The sequence below is a fragment of the Carcharhinus amblyrhynchos genome, chromosome 13 (genome assembly GCF_965287045.1).
Source record: "Carcharhinus amblyrhynchos chromosome 13, sCarAmb.v2.hapA, whole genome shotgun sequence".
Lineage (NCBI taxonomy): Eukaryota > Metazoa > Chordata > Chondrichthyes > Carcharhiniformes > Carcharhinidae > Carcharhinus > Carcharhinus amblyrhynchos.
In genome coordinates this window covers 2,862,249-2,885,713 of record NC_137336.1, presented here as the reverse complement: position 1 = coordinate 2,885,713, position 23,465 = coordinate 2,862,249, and the positions used below count along the sequence as shown (strand labels likewise).

General features: G+C 44.7%; 1 protein-coding gene across 4 annotated transcripts in view; it reads right to left on the bottom strand.

Annotated features, from left to right (window-relative positions):
- The window catches only part of LOC145351666 (protocadherin-1-like), a 385,163-nt gene that overhangs the window by 347,009 nt on the left and 14,689 nt on the right, over window positions 1-23,465 (bottom strand). For all 4 annotated transcript variants that reach the window (XR_013888439.1, XM_080201226.1, XM_080201225.1 and 1 more), the window contains one exon: window positions 19,981-22,968. Coding sequence is in view for 3 of the 4 variants with exons in the window: in XM_080201226.1 (XP_080057352.1) it covers window positions 19,981-22,950 (2,970 nt within the window). In the remaining variant the exon portion in view is untranslated. The remainder of the gene's footprint in view (window positions 1-19,980; window positions 22,969-23,465) is intronic.

Below are 23,465 nucleotides of genomic sequence, written 5' to 3'. Positions count from 1 at the left end.
CATCCTTACCAAACCCACTAAAAACAGCGGGTCAACAGTAAGACCCTCACCTCTGGGTGAGACAGTTAAAGGTAGATCTCATTGCAATATGTTTATTTATTAGTGTCACAAGTAAGCTTACATTAACACTGCAATGAAGTTACTGCGAAAATCCCCTCGTCGCCACACTGCGGGAGAATTTAGCATGGCCAATACACCTAACCAGCACGTTTTTTGGACTGTGGGAGGAAGACTGGAGCGGAGGAAACCCAGAGAGACACGGGCAAATGTGCAGACTCTGCACAGACAGTGACCCAGGAATTGAACCCGGGTCCCTGGCACTGTGAGGCAACAACGCTAACCACTGTGCCACCCAATATATAGGATTCTCAGGGGGGCTTGACAGGGTAAATGCTGAGAGATGTTTACAGAGGGTCTCGGACTGGAAGGTGTGATCTGGGAATAAAGCAGCATCAATTCAAGACTGAGGTGAGGAGGAATTTCTTCTCTTAGAGGGTTGAGAGTTTTTGGAAGTCCTTGCCACAGAGTGCGGTGACGATAGAGTCCTTGTGTATATTTCAGGCTGAGGTAGATTTTTGATCACTAAGAGAATCGAGGGTTATGGAGAAAGCACAGGAAAGTGAGGATTTTCAGATTAGCCATGATCTTACTGAGTGGCGGAGCAGGTTCGAGGGGTCAAACAGCCGACTCCTGTTCCTATATCTTATGGTCTAAAGGTAAGACCATAAGACATAGGAATAGAATTAGGCCATTCAGCCCATTGAGTCTGCTCTGCCATTCAATCATGGCTGATATTTTTCTCATCCCCATTCATTCTCCTGCCTTTTCCCCATAATCCCTGATCCCCTTATCAATCAAGGACCTGTCTATCTCTGTCTTAAAGACACTCAATGACCTAGTCCTACTGCCAAGATCTAGATACAGAATCCAGGTGGGCACATCAGTGCAGAACGGAGAGAATGCTGTACTGTCAGAGGTGCTGCTTTCACCAAAGTGCAAAACAGAGGCTGCTCTTTCAGGTGGATCTAAAGGAACCCACAGCACTTTTCCAACGAAAAATACACGTGTTTCCCCCTGGTGTCCTTGAAGATATTTATCCATCGGCCAACTAATCTGGTCATTCCTGTTGTGGGATCTTGCAGTGTGCAAATTGGTTACCACGTTTCCTACATTACAGCGACTACACTTCTAAAGTACCAGCTCTGATGAAGGGTCATTCAGACTTGAAACGCTGGCTCTATTCTCTCTCTACAGATGCTGTCAGACCTGCTGAGATTTTCCAGCATTTTCTCTTTTTGTTTGTAAAGTCTTTCCCCAATTACTTTAGACCGGCCCCTCAGCACCCTAAGTGGTCACCCTAATTATTCGCATTATTGTTTGTCTGTCTTTATGTTGACTGAACAAGGGGAAGAATGAAGAAGTCACTCAGAATGAGAAATGAGGTGATCACTTCTGGGTCTAATCTGTGACATATTAGGTGCGGATTCCCCACGAACAGACAAATTAGGAGATGGAGCAGCACCCAGAAACAAGGGAGGTTAGAGTGTGGAGATTAACACAGAATTTTATCTCAAAATAGTTACATAGGAACGAAGAATCCGTACAGTGCAGAAAGAGCTCATTCTGCCCATCTTGTCTGCACCGACAGAACATCACTCTACGCCTGTAACCCCATTAACCCCCTGAACCGATACATCTTGGGAAACTAATGGATAATTTGACAAGGCCAATCCAGCTAGCCTACACAGCTTTGGACTGTGGGAGGAAACCAGAGCACCCAGAAGAAACCCACACAGACATGGGGACAATGTGCAAATTCCACACTGACAGCAGCCCAAAGCTGTAATTGAGCCCAGGTCCCTGGCACTGAGGCAGCAGTGCTAACCACTGTGCCACAGGAACATTTTGTAATTTGTCTGCCTGAAACTGCTTTGGTCATGATTTCAAACCAGATGTGAACAAAGCTATCAATATTAACAGCGTTCCGACTGCAGACATTGAGAGATGACACACGACCTGCTGAGCATTTATCAATCGTATTAGTCACAGTGCCAGATAAGATCCTCTTCTTTTCACTTTATTTAATTTTAAATTCTTTTTCTTCACCTTTTATTCCCCTCTTTCTTCCCCACCCCACTCTTTCCCCTATTACATCACCTCTTTTCTTACCTTTTCTCCCCCTTTTCTCAGTTTTACTTCTCTCCCACGCATCTCCCCCTGCCCCCCACATCTTCATTCATCACACCTTACCCTGATTTCAGCTTCTCTGCCATTTGGCCGTTCACACCTTTGATTCTCTCTATGGGCTGCCATTCTCCTTTCCCCTTGTTTTGTGGCGATGACTCATCTACATTCCCCCACCCTACAGTAGAAATATCTCACACTTTCTGTGCCTTTTGGCTCTGTACTGTAAGAAGTCTCACAACACCAGGTTAGAAGCCAACCAGTTTATCTGATAGTAATCCCACAAGCTTTCAGAAACGGTGTCTCTTCGTCAGGCTCTGGAACCTTCCACACACCTGACGAAGGAACACCGTTTCCGAAAGCTTGTGGGATTACTATCAAATAAACTGGTTGGACTCTAACCTGGTGTTGTGAAACTTCTTATTGTGTTTACCCCAGTCCAACACCGGCATCTCTACATCATGACTTGGGTCATCTGGACCCAAAACATCAACTCTTTTCTCTCCTTCCAGAAGCTGCCAGACCTGCTGAGATTTTCCAGCATTTTCTCTTTTGGTATTAGTCACAGGAATTTCCACAGAGGAGCTGTTGAGCTTCCAGTGGTTCAGTATGGAATCGATCCTCTTGGTACAAGGGATTCCCAATCTCCAAGCTGTGCTCAGCTGAATAATACAACGCAGAGTGATGCTGCGGAGGGAGCAAGGTCGACCTCACACAATGTGGGCACTCAATTACCAAATGACGTTTCCCCACACTGTCTTTGCTGGCTGGAGCACGTGTTATGCTCAGAGGAAGTGAGGCTCTGTTATGACACCCTGCCCGCAGTTCAACAGTTTGCTGATAACTTGCCTTTAAGCACAAACAGCTGGCACCCCTGCAAACATCAGCCCAAACCTCCTGCCTTCAGGGCTGAATAAGAAGTGAGTCAGGGCAAAAAGATAAATGCGAGTCCAGCATTTTAGCAAGTGGATCAGAGATGCTTGTTGTATGATGAATGGTTGAGGACTCTGGATCTGGACTCATTGGAGTTTAGAAGGATGAGGGGAGATCTTATTGAAAATTACAGGATACTGCCAGGCCTGGATAGAATGAACATGGAGAGGATGTTTCCACTAGTAGGAAAAGCTAGAACCAGAGGGCACAACCTCAGGCTAAAGGGACGATTCTTTCAAACAGAGATGAGGAGGAATTTCTTCAGCCAGAGAGTGGTGAATCTGTGGAACTCTTTGCCGCAGAAGGCTGTGGAGGCCAGATTATTGAGTGTCTTTAAGACAGAGATAGATAGGTTCTTGATTAATAAGGGGATCAGGGGTTATGGGGAAAAGGCAAGAGAATGGGGATGAGAAAAGTATCAGCCATGATTGAATGGGGGAGCAGACTCGATGGGCCGAGTGGCCTAATTCTGCTCCTGTGTCTTATGGTCAAATCAGAATTAGCAGCATCCCTATTGCATTTGGAAGCACTTCCATGAGAAAGTTCGGAACACACCACCTCTTCTAACCTATCCTAGCACACACAATTTAAACAATTGTCTGAGCGAGATGTACTAATGTCTCGGGTCAGGCAGCTAATTGAAAATGCATTGTTATTTATACAGTGTAGTAATGGCTTTCACTCAAACACAATTTATTTTTATTGGTTAAACTGTTTGATAAAAGGCAACACAGACAAACACACACACTACCACACCATGGCATTATTACCTTTAATAGGTTGGATGGCTTTTAAAATTGGGTAATATTATTGTCTTGGTAGTAATACAATTAGCAGGCAGGAGACGAGATCAAATCTGTGGAGTATTGAGAGTATTGTGCTGGTAAATGCATGACTCTCTGTCTGCCTTCCTTACACTGGGTATCAGCAGATATTTCTACATTCAGTGATTAAAATCCAGATGACAACAGATCCCAGAGTCCCCTAAAATGAAAGATTAATCTCCTGAAGCAATGCAAAGTAAAAACCAGTATGGATTTTTAAAAACAAATTGTGAGGTTTCCCCACAGGTTAGGAGGGTTGGCCATACTAAATTGTCCCTTAGTGCCCCAAGATGTATAGGTTCGGGGAAAATCAATGGGGTTATGGGGATAGAGCCTGACTAAGAGTCAGTGCTGACTCCATGGACCAACTGGCCTCCTTCTGCACTACAGGAATTCTATGATCACCTTTTCTTTGAATCCTTTTATTTATAGTTATAAAGATGGTGAAGTTGAGTACAATGATTTTTTTGACTGATGGCCAGGAATTTTCAATTGGTTCAGCGTGTTAAACGGTGGCGTGATGGGGGCAGCGCAGTTGGAGGTGGGAGCTCAGATGAATTAGGAGCAGGAGTAGGCTACTCGGTCCCTCAAGCCTGCTCTAGCCAGTGATTAGATTATGGCTGAACTGATTGTAACTTCAACCCCACGTGCCCACCTACCCTCAATAACATTTCACCCCCCCACCCCCACCCCCACCCCCACCTCCTTGTATATCTTATTTGCTGTTAAAATATTCAGACTTCCACCAACTTTTGATATGAAGATGCCGTAGCAGGCTGGGCACAGTAAGAAGCCTCACATCACCAGATTAAAGCTCAACTGGTTTATGAGGAATCACAAGCTTTTGGAGCGCTGCTCCTTCCTCAAGAGCAAATATTTTTCCTCATCTCCATCTGAAACTGCCAATCCCTTGTCCTGAGACTGTGGCCTCGTGTCCTAAATTCTCCCACGAGGGGAACATTTTCTATCCTGTGAAGCTCCTCTTTTTAAACATGAAATCGCTGCTCAACCTTCTAAACTCCAGGGAATATTGGCTCAGTCCATGCAACCTCTCCTCATGGGACAATTTCGTCACCCCAGGAACCCGTCCAATGAACCTTCATTGCACCACCTCCCAAGAATGTATATCCTTGCTGAGATAAGAAGACTAAAACTGCACAAAGGATTCCGGGCACAGTCTCACAAATGCCCTATAAAATTGGAGTAGGAAAGTGCTGGAAAAGCTCACCAGATCAGGAAGCATCAGTGGAGAGGGAAACAGGGATTAGGATTAACATTTTGGGTACATATGACTTGTCCTTTTCAGCTCTGAAGTCATATGATCTCGAAATTCTAATTTTGTTCCTTTCTCCACAGATGCTGCCAGACCCGCAGAGACTTTCCAGCATTTTCTATTTCTGTTTCAGACTTCCAGCATCTGCAGCATTTTGCTTTCACTCGTCCTCTCTTTGCTTTTGCATTGCTTGCTGTCGCTGCATATTGACTTTCCACAACGCATGTACCCGTCCAAAGTCCCTTTGAGTTCAAACATTTCACTATCAGGCCAAAAAAAATAGAGTGGAGGATATTTAAGTTGATCATTAACTCATGAAGGTAAGGCCTTAGTGAGTGAACCTTCAGGCTGGTGCCTGCTCTATTTAATCACAAATCAGAACAAACTAACAGGATATCAATTTGTAGACATACCACACATAATTAATCCATCACCAACTCCCTGCCTGAGTGGAAACCCACACAACATTTAAGAAGTATTTAATGAGAGCTTGAAACACCACAGTGTAAAAGGCTACAGAGCAAGTGAATTACAGAATCTACAGCACAGATTCAAGCCATTCGGCCTAAAGGTTAAGGATAAGTACAAACTTATCTTTCTCTATACAAATGCTTGTAAAATGTACAATGACCAGATACAGCTCCTCCGATTCATCAGCTGGAGAGTTTCTTGAATGCATTGAGGCAGTTCATTGTTTCACACACTTGTGCTACTATGACCCAACAGGAGCCTGGCTCAGCATTCTCTTAGCAAACTGCCCCCTTGCTGCACCACCAACTGACTATCACAACAGACAGAGAACATCATGCACTTCCCAACCAGCTCTTTGAATCCAGAAATCAGAACAAGATGGCAGTACGAGTGTAAGACAAGTAGCACATGGTCCTAGCTTCCCTTCATACAGGGTAAGGCCAATCTTAAATACTTTGTACCAGAATCCAACCTAATATCAAACCACATTGCCTTGGGCATCTCCCACAGCTACTGGTTCCAGCCTGTAAGAACTTTTCACGTGCGTGCGTATTTTCTGTTGATAATTTGTGAGATAATGATTTTGCAGCAACAGTCCCAGTTAATAGGAATAATTTGCAACTGGGCCGTGTGGTCAGGAGCCAATTGGATCCATCCGCCCCACCCCTCCCAATAAAATCAATCTGATTCTCATCTTATAATTTCATTGAAGTTGAATATTGCTCTTGATATTTATCTTGGAAATTTCCCTATTTGCCTCTGTCACAATAGGCCACACCAATCTGGCAGAGGAACAGGAGAAGGCTGTTTAACCTGTCAAGTCCCGTAACCGTGACCCAATTCCATGAGCCAGCGCCAGGTAACAAAAGCTCGCCAATCTCAAATTTAAGCTTTGCAATTGGTTTAGCATCAATTGCCATTTGCAGACAAGAGTTCCAAACTCATTGTGTGAAAGTCATTCCTAACTTCTCCTGAAAGCTTGACCTCCAGACCTGCGCTCCTTAACCGTCTAAATTCCAGAAGATGACACCTGCTCTGTTTCACTTATTGATTTAGAGTACGGCACATTATCATCAGAAGACAATGCACGACAGACTTCACAGTTTGTCTTTTTAAAATCTACTTCAATTCTTAATTCCTGGAACATTTCAATCTCCAAGAAGATTACTCGTTGCTTTACCTGCAAAATAAATCAATATGGACTCATTCCCAGATCTGTCCCAGTAATTGCTGTTCCTCTCAAGTAACTATATCCTCTCCTTCAGTCTGGTCTGAGATAGCCCATTGTTGGGTGATCAACATCACCATCCCGCTGAGAACTCTCCCTCCCACCTGCAAACGTGGGAGAGACTGACCCACAGCCAAAAACTTTACAGTCACAGAAAGAAGTGTCCAAGTTTGTACACATGGAATTATTTTGAAAATTGCACATTGCATGTTTCACACATGGTCATTTACAATTCCTTCTCCATTTTTGTCCTGCAAGGAGATTTTAATATGGAGGAGGGAACATAAACAAAACTCAAACCATCCAGACCAAACATATACCCAAACTGGTGTCCTCCTCTGATCTAAGTAGGCCGTATGATTTTCACCAGAATGAAGCAGGAAGTGGGATTATTACAGGTAACAGGTGTCAGTTGCCTGGCAACGAGGAAGTTGGTTTCAGGTGTGGAATGGTTGAACAGGTGCAGCGTTGTGTAAACTTTCTACCCCTATAGGGACAGTATCATCAATGTTTGCCCTCTCCCCCTCCTTCCTCACTCATCAGAGACCTGTTCCTCCTCACGCAATGAGGAAAAATCATTTCTCCAAAAATAAAACGCACTAGGGTTCAAAAATTAGTTCAACGGGTGAAACTTTGCAACTCATTGAGTATTCTAAAATCAATATACAAAGCTTAACTTCACATCAACGTTTTATAAATAGGATTTAAAAAGAACGTGGTGGGAATCATTGTGGGCGGGATGGAGAATTCGACGGACAAGCAAAATATTCCGTTGAACTCGGGGGGAGGATTTCCCACTCCCTGAGTGGATATTCCGCCCTTGGAAAGAATTCTATGTGATGGGTGGTATTAGGAATGCAATTTATTATCGGTGACCTAGAAACATTTAAAAGCAATGCAGATCTCCGTGGTGAATGTTGACACAGTAAGAAGTCTCACAACACCAGGGTAAAGTCCAACAGGTTTAATTGGTAACAAACGCCACTAGCTTTCGGAGCGCTTGCTGCTCCTTCATCAGGTGAATGGGAGATCTTTTCACAAACAGGACATATAAAGGCATAAACTCAATTTACAGAATAATGATCGAAATGTGAGTCTTTACAGTTAATCAAGTCTTAAAGTTACAGACAATATAAGTGGAGAGAACATTAAGCACAAGTTAAAGAGATATGTATTGTCTCCAGACAGGGCGGTCAGTGAGATTTTGCAAGTCCAGGCAAGTCATGGGGGTTACAGATAGTGTGACATGAACCCAAGATCCCGGTTGAGGCCGTCCTCATGTGTGCTAAACTTGGCTATCAGTCTCTGCTCAGCGACTCTGCACTGTGTGTCGTGAAGGCGGCCTTGGAGAAGGCTTACCCGAAGATCAGAGGCCGAATGCCTGTGACCGCTGAAATGTTCCCTAACTGGAAGAGAACAGTCTTGCCTGATGATTGTCGATGGCCTCAGCCAGGATCTTGGGTTCATGTCACACTATCTGTAACCCCCCACGACTTGCCTGGACTTGCAAAATCTCACTAACTGCCCTGTCTGGACACAATACATATCTCTTTAACTTGTGCTTAATGCTCTCTCCACTTACATTCTCTGTACCTTTTAAGACTTGATTAACTGTAAAGACTCGCATTCCAACCATTATTCCGTAAATTGAGTTTGTGCCTTTATATGCCCTGTTTGTGGAAAGATCTCCCACTCTCCTGACAAAGGAGCAGCAAGCGCTCCGAAAGCTAGTGGCGTTTGTTACCAAATAAACCTGTTGGAATTTAAGCTGGTGCTGTGAGACTTCTTACTGTGTTTACCCCAGTCCAACACCGGCATCTCTACATCGAGAATGCTGACGGCATTCAGGATGGAGCTGGAGACTGTTTGTGGGTGGGGTGGGGCTGTGATCACTTTATACATGAGGCGCAGTCTCCTGTACAAATCAGGGTCAATGTCTTCTTCCGCACTGAGTCAGATTCCTGAAATGAGAGACTAAAAAGAGAGACTGGAGGGCAATTAGGCTGGGGTTTTTTTACTGTTTCTTCTGAGGGTTTACAAGACTACAGATGGGTAATAAAACTTCGTAACTTTACGCTGTCTCTCACTAATTCATCCAATCACCTTTCTTCATGTCCATGATGCAAGACTACCCGACACAATGGATTCGGATCTAAATATGACAGCTTATCGTGCTCCCGTATATGTGGGAGTGGCTGTGGGTTTGGAACAAGCTTAGGCAATTTGCTGCTGTGTATCTTGCAGAAAGCACATATTGCGTAAAGGTATTTTGCCCTTTTGGTAAATTGGCAGAAGGAGGGCTCTGCTGTGACTAAAGTATAATCGCTGAAAGTGCCCAGGGCAAAATACTTTGCTTAACTCCTGTTAAAACTGGGCTCATATCTGGGTACTGTAAACATGACTCAGTTATCTGCATTCATATTAACTTCAAGAGAATTGCCAAACTTGCAGAACTAGTTCATCATGTAGGATGGAAAATGAAAGCTCAATACTTGGGAAGGTACACGGTCAACAGATATGCTCCTAAACATCAGATTATAGGCTGCACTCAGGGGCAGCACAACTCCCAGGCCCAATAGAGTAATTACCCCCCAGTCACCCCTGGATAGAATGGAAATCAACTGCTGGAAATAACTGGGGTTGATTTACTTCAGGCACAATAGTATTGACTGTGGAACATTTGTATTCACCTCAACTTGTGCATTGATGTTGTAAGTGGGAGACGTTTGTTTCCTGCCACAAGTTTGGAGACTATAAATTTGAATCATAAATGTAACTCTCATCCCATTGGCTAACACAACTGTGCCATTCAGGATTGGCTTTGAAACACCACTTTGAAAGTGTAGCACTTTTATTGGCCTTGTGATTATGATGGTGTTGCTCAGTACAATTCCAAATCTCTCCCACTGCGGGGGCAGTTTAAAACTGGTCACTTCAGTGAAATAACTTACAGGGACTCCCGTTAGTTGCAACTCACACGTAAAAGTGTACTATGATACCATATGAGCTCAGCCAATGACAGAAGCCTCTAGGTTGGTCTCTCTGACACTTGGAAACTGGTCTCATCACAGAGAGTAGCTCTGGTATTGAGCCAGGTCCCTGAAAGACCACTGATGACACAGTTGGGTCTCAATTGTAAAAATAAAATCAAAACGGTGGTGGAGGATTTGTTGAACCGAGGCAGAGAATGCAAAATGATTGAAGAGTGACCCAGTGATGATACCATCTGTAGGCCAAAAAGTAGGTGGGTTAGAAAACCATCCTGGGTAAGCGTAAAGCAGCTGCATCATCGTGTTAGCCACCTGTTTAACAACCCTTCCAATATTTAATTCCATTTGTTTGAAGTGAAGTGAATATTGAGCAGGCAGCCAAAAAGCAATGCCAGTCAAAGCTGAATTTTACCCCAGTAGATTGTACATGACAATGAGCAGTGAAGAAAGACCAGCCAATCATCGAACAAGTCCCGTGGGATAGTCACAGCCTTTGCGGGAGGGGGAAGTGACACCAACCACCACCCCCACCCCCCAGAGATCGAGCCACTCGGATTTAGGTTACCGAAAACATTTGCCCCCTTCTGGCCACAATGTGAAGGCAAATAGGATTCACAAGTCTACAGCCACTTCTGTCTCAGAAACGTGAGTATGTGAAACCAGCCAACCAGCTCTTCAACACTGCGCTACTGATGTAGATATGTCTCTAAGGAAAGGACAGGCGAGAAATAAAACTGCGGACAAATAAATTCTAATCAATCCATGCACAAACAAAAGTGAATCATAAAGCTTCACTGCGATACTCAGTGATCGAGGATGGGCAGAGAGCACTAAATGACCTCAATCTGGGTCAGCGGTTCCGACACCAGACAGTAATTCACTCCTCCTGCTCTCTAACACATGCACTGTTCAATTGGAATCCAGCAATGCATTCATTCACAGATTATAATCTGAATTATTTCTCCCCCTGGCATTGTATATATAGTACATTAAAATTGACAGGAGACATAAAAGTCAAAGACCCTGAAATCTGACAGTCACAGAAAAACAAAAGAGGTTGAAAAGTCAAAAGCACTCTGCATGTTTTAAAACAAAGATGTTGCAATCAAGTTTTGAATTACTTCAACCGTCACTCAAATGCTTTCATGCATCACTGGAGGTCCTGACTATTTCTTTATCATTTCCCCCAGGCAAGTTATAATCTGTACATTGCATTCTCAGTGTCTGAAAGAGCTGAATACAAAGGCACTCTTTACAGCAAGATAGGGGTCCGGGGAACTGCCAAAGGTTCCTTCACACTATTGTCAAGCATCCAGATGCCTCAACTACTACTGTGTGCAAAGCTCCCCATCTCCACTGATGTAGAGCTGTATACTTGCAAGGAACAGATGTTAAAGTGTCTTGCTTACCAACATATTACAACACGTTTAGAGAAAACAAGCCCAGAGCAGCATCAACATATGGACTGGTGTCCACATCATCATTAATTGCTCGCTGTGCAAACCTGTTAACTGGGACACCCTGGTGGAAATTCAATCATCCCATTTATCAAGTCCCATGCACTGGACACAGCACAACAATACGGTTCTTCACTTATTCTGAATCACTGTTCTGGATGAAAAATAAGCCCTGTAAATGACTGTTCCCCTTTAGAGTAATTGATGGTGAGAGGGGAACATTTAAACAAGGCCTAGAAAGAAAGGAAAGTTTTCCAGTCGAAAAAAAATCATGCAACGTTGTTTACAACAAATCATAGCGAGGCTGTTGTAAGTTTATTCAGAAAGCATGGGATTGAGGCTGGGATTCCCTTCACAGTCACCCAGCACCTTCCACTATCTCACCCTGATCGAGTAAGGTTCAGTTACACACTCTGTCAGATGATTGGGCATGAGGGCACAACAACCACAATGAACCTTGACCTGTCCTAACGTCTGAGAATCTGTGTACTCAGCGCGTTCCAGCAAGGGTCACCGCATAGTAGTCCAGAGGGGGCGGTTGTATTTTTCTTCCTGTACAAGGGTGTGAGGCTCAGTGTTACACACTTTCGACACAGCAGCTAAAAAAGAGCTACTTTAGTGAGACACTGTTAATCTCCTGTGTGTAACACTCACATTCCGTTGACTTGATACGAACATGATCAGAACATTCATGTGGAATATCTTACGGTTCGGAGAATTCATCTGCTCCATCCTCTTTTTCAATAAAGATTTGTATTTATATAGCACCTTTCCAACCTCAACCAATGAAGTACTTTTAGCCACTCTTGTAGCAAAGGAGGCAGAGCAGCTAATTTGTTCATAAAAATGTCAGTAATAATGAGGAAAGATGGTGGCATAGTGTTAATGTCATGTGACTATGGATCCCGTCAAATGGATTCAGTGTCACAATGGTAGAGAGTGAAATTTGACTTCAATGACATCTGGAATATAAAGCTTATCGTAGTAAGAGTGAGCACAAAACTATCGATTGTTGTAAAATGCATCTGGTTCACCGATGCTCTTTTGAGAAAGAGATCTGCTGTCCTCATGTTAGTCAGCCAATATGTGACTCCAGACCCACATAAATATTTTCGTTAAAGGGAAGTCGTGTCTGACAAATTTACTGGAGTTCTATGAGGATGTGTCTAGGGCGGTGGATAGAGGAGAGCCGGTGGATGTGGTCTTTCTTGATTTTCAGAAGGCGTTTGACAAGGTACCTCACAAGAGGTTATTGCAGAAGGTCAGGGGACATGGAGTTGGGGGTAGGGTGTTAGCGTGGATAGAGGATTGGTTGTCAAATAGGAGGCAGAGAGTGGGGGTCAATGGGTGCTATTCGGATTGGTGGATGGTGACTAGTGGAGTGCCCCAGGGGTCGGTGCTGGGGCCTCAGCTATTTACCATTTATATAGATGATCTGGAGGAGGGAACCAAGTGTAGGGTGTCGAAATTTGCTGATGACACTAAGATTGGTGGAACGGCAAATTGTGCGCAGGGTGTGGAGAGTCTGCAGAAGGATCTAGATAGGCTGGGCGAATGGGCCAGGAAATGGCAAATGGAATTTAATGTTGGCAAGTGCGAGGTGGTCCACTTTGGTAGGAATAATGGTAGGAAGGGTTATTACTTAAGTGGTGAAAAACTGCAGCAGGCGACGGTGCAGAGGGACCTCGGGGTCCTTGTGCATGAGTCGCAAAAACCCAGCTTGCAGGTGCAGCAGGTGGTCAGGAAGGCAAATGGGATGCTGGCCTTCATAGCGAGGGAGATTGAATATAAAAGTAGGGAGGTCTTGCTGCGACTATATAGGGCATTGGTGAGGCCGCAACTGGAGTACTGTGTGCAGTTTTGGGCGCCGTACTTACGCAAGGATATTTTGGCCTTGGAGGGAGTGCAGAGGAGGTTTACTAGGCTGATACCGGAGTTGAGGGGGTTGAGCTATGAGGAGAGGCTGAATAAATTAGGCTTGTACTCGTTAGAGTTTAGAAGAATGAGGGGAGATCTCATTGAGACGTATAAGATGATGAATGGGATGGATAGGATAGAGGTGGAGAGACTCTTCCCGCTCAGAAAGGACAGTAGGACTAGGGGGCACAGCCTCAAGATAAAGGGGGGGGCGGTTTAGAACGGAGTTGAGGAGGAACTTCTTCACTCAAAGGGTGGTGAATCTCTGGAATTCTCTGCCCGTTGAAGTGGTGGAGGCTGCCTCGCTAAATATTTTTAAGACGCGGGTTGATGGGTTTTTGATAAGAGAGGGGGTTAAGGGTTATGGGGAGAGGGCGGGAAAGTGGAACTGAGCCACGACAGATCAGCCATGATCTTATTGAATGGCGGGGCAGGCTCGAAGGGCGAGATGGCCTACTCCTGCTCCTATTTCTTATGTTCTTATGTAATATGGTTGACTCGGAAAAGGCTGAGCAAGCCACTTAGTTGAAGGACAGTTGATGATGGGTAACAAATGCAATCCCACATCCCATGACTGACTTAAAAAAAATAATCAGGGTGTGTTTTCTTTTTCAGTGATAGGGAACGAGGGATAAATACGGGCCAGGCACACTCCTCTGCTCTTTCTCAAGACAGTGCCACAGGATACTTTTATATCTCATCCAAAAGCAGGCGCCGCTGACACAGTCACATTTCCTCACTGGGGGTGTCAGCAGAGATTTGTGCTCAAGTCTTTAGAGCTGGAGGCCAAGTATTTCAAAAGTACTTTCCCCTGAACTCCTCAGAGGCGAATTAACAACTGCAAACTTGGGAAATGAGAATCTGTCGATGGATCAGAATGTTAAGAGTGTTTTTTTTCAATAGAGGATGCAGATTACTTATATCTTTCAAATGTCATCAGGAAAAATACAATATTCAAATTTGTAAACTGATGCAAAACATCTTGCTTCAAGGAAGCCACAATCTATTTGGGTCTGCCCTTCAGCTGGGACATTTAACAGCATGCCAATAATGGATATTAACAAAAAGGCAATAGAATGAAGCAAGTGTCAATGATGTTTAAACAGGCATCACCTTGGCTCAATAAGTCAATATTGAGTTCCTCCTCAATAAGTTGTGGGTTCAAGCCCCAAGTAAGGGATTTGAATTTACTTCCAACAGTGGTTATACCTCAGGTATATTTCATGCCCACAGAACACTTTGGGGCATTTGTAATTGTGACAAGCACTATATAAAAGCAAGTCTTTATTTCTTACAGTGCTGAGGAGGCACTTATTTTTGATCTAAGCCGTTTCTTGGGTGAGCTGTTTAAAGGTGAGACTCCCTCCACCTTAGGAACAGAGAGATAGGAGTAGATAATTTAACTGAGCTCAGCCCATCATTCAATGACACTGTGGCTGATATGTGACCTAACTCCATCTGTCCATCTTTGCCCCACATCTCTTCATACCTTTGACCAATCTCCATTTTAAAAACCAATCTCAGTTTTTTAAATTAATAATTGATCTAGAACAATAGCTATTTGCCCAAGAGAGTTCCAAACTTCTACCTCTCTGTGTAAAAGTATTTCCTAACTTTATTCCAATCTGCGAGACCTAGGGAAAGTAAATGATTCTGGCGACCCATCATCTTTACTGACGCAGACCATCATCAAGAGATACACTTCTCCTCGGCTTACCAATGGCTCTTAGATTTGCTGCAGTTAAGGTCAGCAGAGAGAGTTGGGAATAGATTTTTGGGGACGACATTCTCTCTTCCACCTACTTCTGTCGGGAAAAAGATACAAAACTCTGAGGTCAAGTACCAACCGACTCAAGAACAGCTTCTTCCCTGCTGCTGTCAGGAGTGGACCTACATCACATTAAGTTGATCTTTCTCTACGATATAGCTGTGACTGTAACGTTACATTTTGCACACTCTCTTGTTTCCTTCTCTATGAACGGTATGCTTTGTCTGTGCAGCGCGCAAGAAAGAATATTTTTTCACTGTATGTTAATACGTGTCGATAATAAATCAAGTCAAAATTACATGGTCTGGAAGATGCAATACAGCTTTCATTTTGGCAAATCAGCAAATATTTCCTCAGGTTTTTCTTTTGACAATGATGCAATGAATTTAATAAATAAAACAGGCAAGATTTATTGTATCCTGGAGCTCATCGCTCCCTGTTAACAGGCTGGTGTTACTTTAGAAATGAGCTACTCTCAATCAATGGGTGCAAAATTAATGTCTGCTTCCTATTTACTTTTAATTAGAAAAGGGTTTTAGCGAAAAGAGATTAATAATGGAATCTAATCGAATATGGTTAACCATTTCATATTCGCATGATAATAATGATGATATTCTTTTGTATATTGATATAACATCTGAGGTATTGCAAAGAAACATTGCCATGTGTGTCAGGGCAAGGAGGGAAGTCAAAGATAGCCCAAAGCTGAGTTAGCTGATCAAAGTCCCAAGGCACAGATATCGTCACTGAAAACTCCAGTTTCATGTAGTTTTAAAAAGCAGGAAATCAGCAGTATTTGCATACATCACCACTTAGCTGCTGACTCGCAAAGTGTTTATATGTAGAAAATAATATTTCATCCATATCTACCTGAACATCTGGAGAGACCCCAAAAAATTGGAGTCAGCTCATTTCCTCAGCCTTCGCAGCATTAACTGAGGTAGTAGTCTTTCAAGGACAAGGGTTACACCACAACCTGCTGTAAAGCACGAGGTAGAGTATCAGGTGATCAAACCTCTCCGAGCTGCAAGGCGAGCACTTCTGGAATTTAACCAAGCCAATCGCCTCAGAATGAACACTCACCTCCTGCCAGAATTACACCTTAAAATAAAAGCAATCAAGCAGCAAACAAGATCACCCCTTCCATTCAGCTTCACAAGTCACGGGATATATCTTCCACCAACTCACTTAATGTTCCTCTTCACTAGTGTGAAAAATGAAAGAAATGCACTCACTTTCTCAACCTAGAACAAGGATGGGTGCCTATCTTTGGAATTTTTGTGAGGAAACATTAAGTGCAATTACACTTCTCCCCTCTCTTACTTTTTGTTTGGTGTGGACCACTCACACTACGTCAATCATTGATTCTCTTTCTGTCAGTGAGATAGAAACAGAGAAACTAAAAACAGGTGTAGGGCATTCGGCCCTTTGAGCTTGCTCTGCCATAGAATCCTTACAGTGTAGAGCGAGGCCATTCGGCCCAGCGAGGCTACATCGATAACCTTCCTACCCAGGCCCTATCCCTGTAATCCCATGTATTTACCCTGCTAGTCCCCATAACGCTAAGGGACAAGTGAGAATGGCCAATCCACTTAACCTGCACATCTTTGGATTGTGGGAGGAAACCCACACAGACACAGGGAGATTGTGCAAACTCCACACAGACAGTCACCCAAGGCTGGAATTGAACACAGGTCCCTGGTGCTACGAGGCAGCAGTGCTAACCACTCTGCCACCTCACTGCCACTCATCAAACTCAATATTCTAACCCCCCACCCCCCCTTCTCCCATATCCCTTTAGCCCCAAGAGTTAGATCAAATTTCTTCTTGATCTGAATGTTGTCTTCCTAATCTCTGTGCACATTAGTCAGGTCAAGGGCTCCATCAAACCCCCAAATTCCCCCCCTCTCAACAGGTATTGATCCAGTTCCTTTTAGAAGTCAGAATTGACTTAGAGTTGGCTACTTTTTCTTGGCAGTAGGTTTGATTTATGTACTGTAATCTGGGTTTATTTATTCCCAATGAGGTCCTTGCTGAAAATACAGTACAAACCAGTAATGGAGATGAAACTAAAGAGACAGCTGCCCACATCATGACAATACCAATGGGACACAACTATCAAAATAGGGAATCTCCAAATAACATTCAGAAGCAAAGAACTAATGCAATATTTCAATCTTCAATTCTAGTCTGTGATACAGATTAAAACTATTTTGGGTGGCATCGATGAATCTGTGGAGTGGAAAGGGCATTTACCGTTTTTCATCTCACTAGTAGCATATACTTGACCCCAAATTCCTCCTCTCTCCTTGAAACCTTCATCATCCCAGTGTCCACCCCAACACAGCATCAGGCAGTACTCCCAGTACGTTCATGTGGTCACACTTCAGGCGTGGATAGGGACGTCAGTGGGTTATTCAACCGCAAAACGCATCATAACCTGTTTTCAGGTACCATAGTCATTGAGTAAGACCATGTTTAATCTGGTGTCAAACACCCACTTCACTTCCTAAACATCACCAATACCTGCTTAACCCCACCCACCCACTCACACCTCTGCAGAAAACCTTGCTTTTGTCAAATCTACACATGGTTTGCCCGACACCTCCCTGTTAGTCTCCCACTCTGCAACCCATCAGCTTGATCTGCAGATCCATCACCCTGAGCCTTGCTGGCCAAGCTTTTGCCCCCCCGTCTCTCATCATACTGAACTTTAATATCTTGCCTCCAGATAATCCTTTCACATCAAGCTTTAAACATCATCTCCAATGCTGTGCCTTCTCTTGTACCTTTCACCCTCTGTCTCTCACTTCCTCGACACTATCACACAGACACAGAGGGTGGTGAGTGTCTGGAACAAGGTGCCAGTGGTAGTAGTAGAGGTGGGTACAATTTTATCTTTTAAAAAGCATTTAGACAGTTACATGAGTATGATGGGTGTAGAGGGATATGGGCCAAATGCGGGCAATTGGGATTAGTTTAGGGGTTTAAAAAAAGGGCGGCATGGACAAGTTGGGCCGAAGGGCCTGTTTCAATGCTGTAAACCTCTATGACTCAGTGACTATCAAAGATGCACAGTTGACAATCAGACTGTCCCATCCTGAGGAACATGCTGCTGAACCCTATTTGCCTCTCCACAGTGAAACCTATCTTTCTGAATAAGCCTTTAGTCACCAGAATAAAAGCTCTCAATACTGTGAAGTTCTTTCATCTATTGTTTTCCCCCATCCCTGAGAAATTCCCTGGGAATATTCAATATATGGTGTCACGGTGTAAGCTGCAGCCTGAAGGTTTGGGAGCTGGGGTTTAAATCCCAGTCCAGGGCCTTGCACACGAACTCCATGCTGACAGTGTAGCACAGTACTGCGGGAGGTGCTGCCCTGTTGGAGGGTCACATCTGCCCCCATCGCATTTTTTTTTACAAAGGGGAAGCGGGGGGGCAGTGATGGCAGTGGATTTCTCCTGGTGCCAACATCACACACACACACAAAATAAGATGGTCTGGTCATTATCACCTTGCTGTTGCTGGAACTTCACTTGGTGCAAATTGCGATGTTTTTCTACAACATTAACTACCCTTCAGAAGCACTCCACTGGCTGATACCTTACCAAACGCACTCAAGTAAATGCAAACTCGGCTTTTCCTCGACGTTGCTCTCGATGCAACCTGTGAAGCTCAGCACTGCATCAAGTGCTCTTCACTGACTAGCTCATTAAGGCAACTCACTGCTTTTTTTTTCACATTACATCTGCACACTGAAATTAAAATAAGGTTAAGTTAGTCAAAGCAATGGATTATTACGCCTGGGAGAGTGAACCTACGCAAAGATATTCTGCTCAGCAATTGCCCAGCGCACACAATAAGCCCACACTCTCGGCTAATGCTTCAGAACTGACATTACAGGCACTTAATATGGAGCAAAGCACCAACAACTATCCAATATCATTGGTTTAGGCAGGATTCCAAAAGCAGTCACTACATTATACATTTATTGCAGTAACGGGTTAGGTTCTAATGAAAGTATAATTTGGTACTGTCGCTGGGAGTATCTATATTATGTGATAAATAACACAGCAACATGAATGTTAAACTGATTTGTACCACCACCACAAGGAGACTGTTGAAATTTCAAAAAAAAACCCCCGATGTACCACAATGCATTTAACAAAATGATACCATCTGCACTGAAATCTGATCAGTCAGTATTTCTTTTAATTGAATCTACAGCATTCTGCCCTGTTTTGCTCAGAGATAAGTTAGAGACTTCAAAAAAAACTGCAGCATTGGCACAACTCCTTTCCTTTCGATTCAGACAAAAGCCAGTTCCTTTTTTTAAAAAAAAATGCAAAAATACTGTTCAACCTTTAAGCACTGTGTTTGTCATGCTGTTCTTACACGGAGAACCGGTTTTGCAATGACGCCGAATCAAGCAGAAACGAGGTCACATATTTATGAATGAGTAAAGGCCACACGAGTATTTGGACAAAAGGAGAAAGCAGTTTGCCAAGTTGCCTTGGATCAGTTCAAATCCACATGTTCCAGGTAGGATTTCCATGTGCAAAATCTGGCAATGTTTACTTTCACACAAACATCTCATTATCCTGACATACAAACAAGCATAATGAAGGTGCAGATTGGAAATTGGAGATTTCATAAGCTGGGTGTGTTTATTTCACAAACACACTGTACATTAAGGAGTTAATATTACATTAATGGAAATCAAAACAAATAGAAACTAGATTTATACCAAGAACACCACACGGAGATTTTATTTAGTAAAATTATGCATTAAATGTGCCACATTACTCAAAGAAATCCGGTCTGACATTTTAAAAGAAACTTATTGAAGTTTAAATATCACTCAGTACAGTAATGTCTGCCCCAGCTGAAACCTTCCATTGAAAGGACTCATTTTGTAGCACTCACATGCCTACCTGCTTGTTGTACTTTGGAGGATTGGTCTTGTAACTGTAATCAGAGTACTGGTCTGAGCCAGTCGAGTTGTTGTCCCCAGTTCCAACGAAGGTGTTGGTGGCCGGGAGATCTTGCACAACCTGGTGCTTCTTCCCAGCAGTGGGTGACTGTGGGTGCAGCTGAATGGATGGCAGAGGGGAGTTCGACCTGTAGTGCCTCCCAAGGTCAGGGCTCCCTGGGTTACAGTTGAGAGGGAGATGAATCCGAGGACTGTCACTGCTGGATTCATTTATCAAGTTGAACTGTAATCCCCTCTGGTTGCCTGTCTCATCATCTTCCAGTGGTTTGGAAGGTTTTGGAGGTTTGTTCTTCTTGATTTTGTGCTTGGTGTTTTTATTGGTCTGTTTTGGAGTGTATAGATCCTTATTTTCTTTCTTCCCAGCCTGGTAGCCACTCTTGGCTTCCTTCTGCCTGCAGTAACGAATCAATACCACAATCACAATCACCAATACAACTGCAATAATCCCAGCGATCACTCCAAACAACACATTGCTTCGTTGTTTACTCTTCTCATAATCCGGATCTCCTGCAATATCCACATCAAGTGGGGTGTTGAGACTATGGCCAACCAAGGCCTCCACAAGGCTGATGTTTCTCACTGTATCGTTCACGTATATATGCACCAGCGCTGTCGCAAAGCGAGCTGGTATACCTCCATCCTTCACCCGAACCACCAGTCGATGCAAGCCATAGTGCCTCCGCAAAATTTCCTTCTCCAAGGTTACGCTGCCACCAGGAGAAATCTGGAACAGGCCAAATGGGTTTCCACCTACAATGCTGTATGTCAGGTTGGCGTTGGTTCCAACATCCATGTCTTCAGCCTTCACCTGTTCCACTGAGGTTCCGATCGTAGTGAAGGGACTTATGGGCTGAAAGGAGGAATTGGAAGGTTGGGTGATGAAAGGTGTGTTGTCGTTTTCATCTAAAACATTGATGGTGACGCTGACGTAAGCAGACCTGGGTGGTGTTCCGCCATCGACTGCCTTCAGCTGGAAGGTGTAGGTACTTTGGCGTTCTCGGTCAAAAGAGACACGGGAAAGAATTGTGCCAGTGCCATTTTGTATCTCAAACTCACCATTGTCAGGGTCGACAAACAGAGTTACCCGGGCATTCACGTCCTTATCTGCATCCGTCACGGTTACCATGCCAACTGGACTGGATGGAGGCAGATTTTCTCGGACTGAGAAACTGTAGCTGTTCAGCATGAATTTAGGGTTATTATCATTTTCGTCAAGGACATTGACCACAACTGTGGCTGTTCCTTTATGGCTGGGCGTACCTTTATCCGCGGCAGCTACTTTGAACTCGTAACGTTCCTGCTGCTCGCGGTCCAGGATCGAGTTGACCCGAATCTCCCCGGTGTCTGGGTTGATGTCAAACAAGTCCAGGGTGGAGGATTCTGGGTACAGAGAATAGGTTAGCTCAGCATTGCTGCCACTGTCAGCGTCTGTTGCCTCCACTTTGACAATGGGGATATAAGGCTGGTTGTTTTCATGCATGGAGACTCGGATCACATTCTGAGTGAAAACAGGGGCATTGTCGTTCACATCTACCACCTGAACTTTCAGAGTGTTGCTACTGGATAAAGGTGGGTTGCCAGAATCTACCGCCACAATCTCAATCAGATATTCCTGGACAGACTCGTAATCCAGGTGGGTGGTGGTTTGCAGGAAGAACTTCTTCTTCCTCTCATTGCTGGACTCGCTGGCTGGTTTCAGCTGAAAGGGCACATCCCCAGCGACAATGCAAGTGACCGCTGCATTCTCACCTTCATCCCTGTCCGAAACCTGGACCAACGCCACCGGGGAATCAGTCAGCACGTCCTCATCAATATTAGCCACCCCATCCTTGTGGGTGACCAGGCCAATGCCACGGATCTCAATGCTGGGGGCATTATCGTTCTTGTCTCGCACGGTGATGATCACTGCAGCTCTGTCCTGCTTAGGGATGGGAGCCTTGTCTCTGGCGTGGACAAAGAATTTAAACTGGCTGACCTGCTCGCGGTCCACAGGTCCCTGCACAGTGATCCAGCCACTGTTCTTGTCCAGGCGGAGCAGCCGGCGGGCATTCTCCGCTGCCTGGGCAAAGGTGTACTCGATCTGGGAGTTGTCACCCAGGTCCAGGTCAGTGGCCCGCACCTGGAGGATGGAGGTGCCAACCGGGCTGTTCTCCTCCACCGTGCCCTGATAGCTGGAGCTCTCAAACTTGGGGGAATTGTCATTAATGTCCAGCACGGTGATGCGGAGGATGGCAGTACTGGCACGCGAGGGTCTGCCCCCGTCCACCACGCGGATGGTCAGGTCGTAGGTGTCCCGCTGCTCCCTGTCCAAGTGACCAGTCACAATCAGCTGTGGGAGCTTCTCCCCATGTTCCTCAGCCACCTGGAGGCTAAAGAGTCCGTGAGCCTCACTGCCCAGGAGCTCATAGCTGGCCACACCGTTCGTGCCAGCGTCACGGTCAGTGGCCGTGGGGATATTGACGATGGTGCCTGCTGTTGTGTGCTCGGGGATGGAGATGGAGATGACGGGTGAGCTAAAACTGGGAGTGTTGTCGTTGATGTCCTGGATAAGGATCTTGCCTTCCACCAACACCGGGGCCGTGCTGTACAGCGTATCCGTCACCGAGATCTCAAACTCCAGGAAACACTCCATCGGGTTGTCACAGACCATGTCCTCCCTGTCGATGGGGGTCTCGGTGGTGTACAGGTTGCCCCCTGTCTCATCCACCCGCAGGTAAGGCTTGCCAATCTCCAGTTTGAAGAGTCTGTTGTTCTTCGCCAGGCCCAGGGTCTCACCTGGGTTCCCGATGAAGGTGTTGGGAGGCTGTTCCTCTGGCAGGGAGAATTTCACTGAGCTCTGAGCCTGGCTTACAGGAAACAGTGCCAGCAAGAAGCCGGCCATCACCGGGACACAGGAGAAATCCATTAGCATCAACAAGTCCAGTCCGAGCTGGGAACAGAGTGGGGAGGGAGAAATTTCAAATCAGCAAGAAAAATAATCCATTCAAAAAAAAACCCCACCACCAATTCTCAATCGCAACATCCAGAACCCCAGTATTTTTAGACTCGACCCTGTGATTAACTTTAACAGGAGGGATTCCCGGTTACATTGGAACCAGAACCTCTGTTTATTTTCTACGGGGTTAACTGTAAAATAATCTGGAAAGGAGAGATATTCGAAACTCCCAGTCAGAGCCGCTCAGAGAGATGCAAACCGCCAGCCACTGCTAACTCTCTCTTTGAGATTACACAGAATGAGATAAAACAGCAACGCTGCCAATCTCCCAATCTTCCCGAGGAAAAGGGGGTGACAGGCAGAGAGAGGGAGTAAAAAGACACACACAGCAAGAGAGGGGGTGACACAGAGAGACGGGGAGGGATAGAGGGAGAGACAGAGGGAAAGAGACATGGACAGAGAGAAAGAAACTGCGAAACATGGACAGAGGG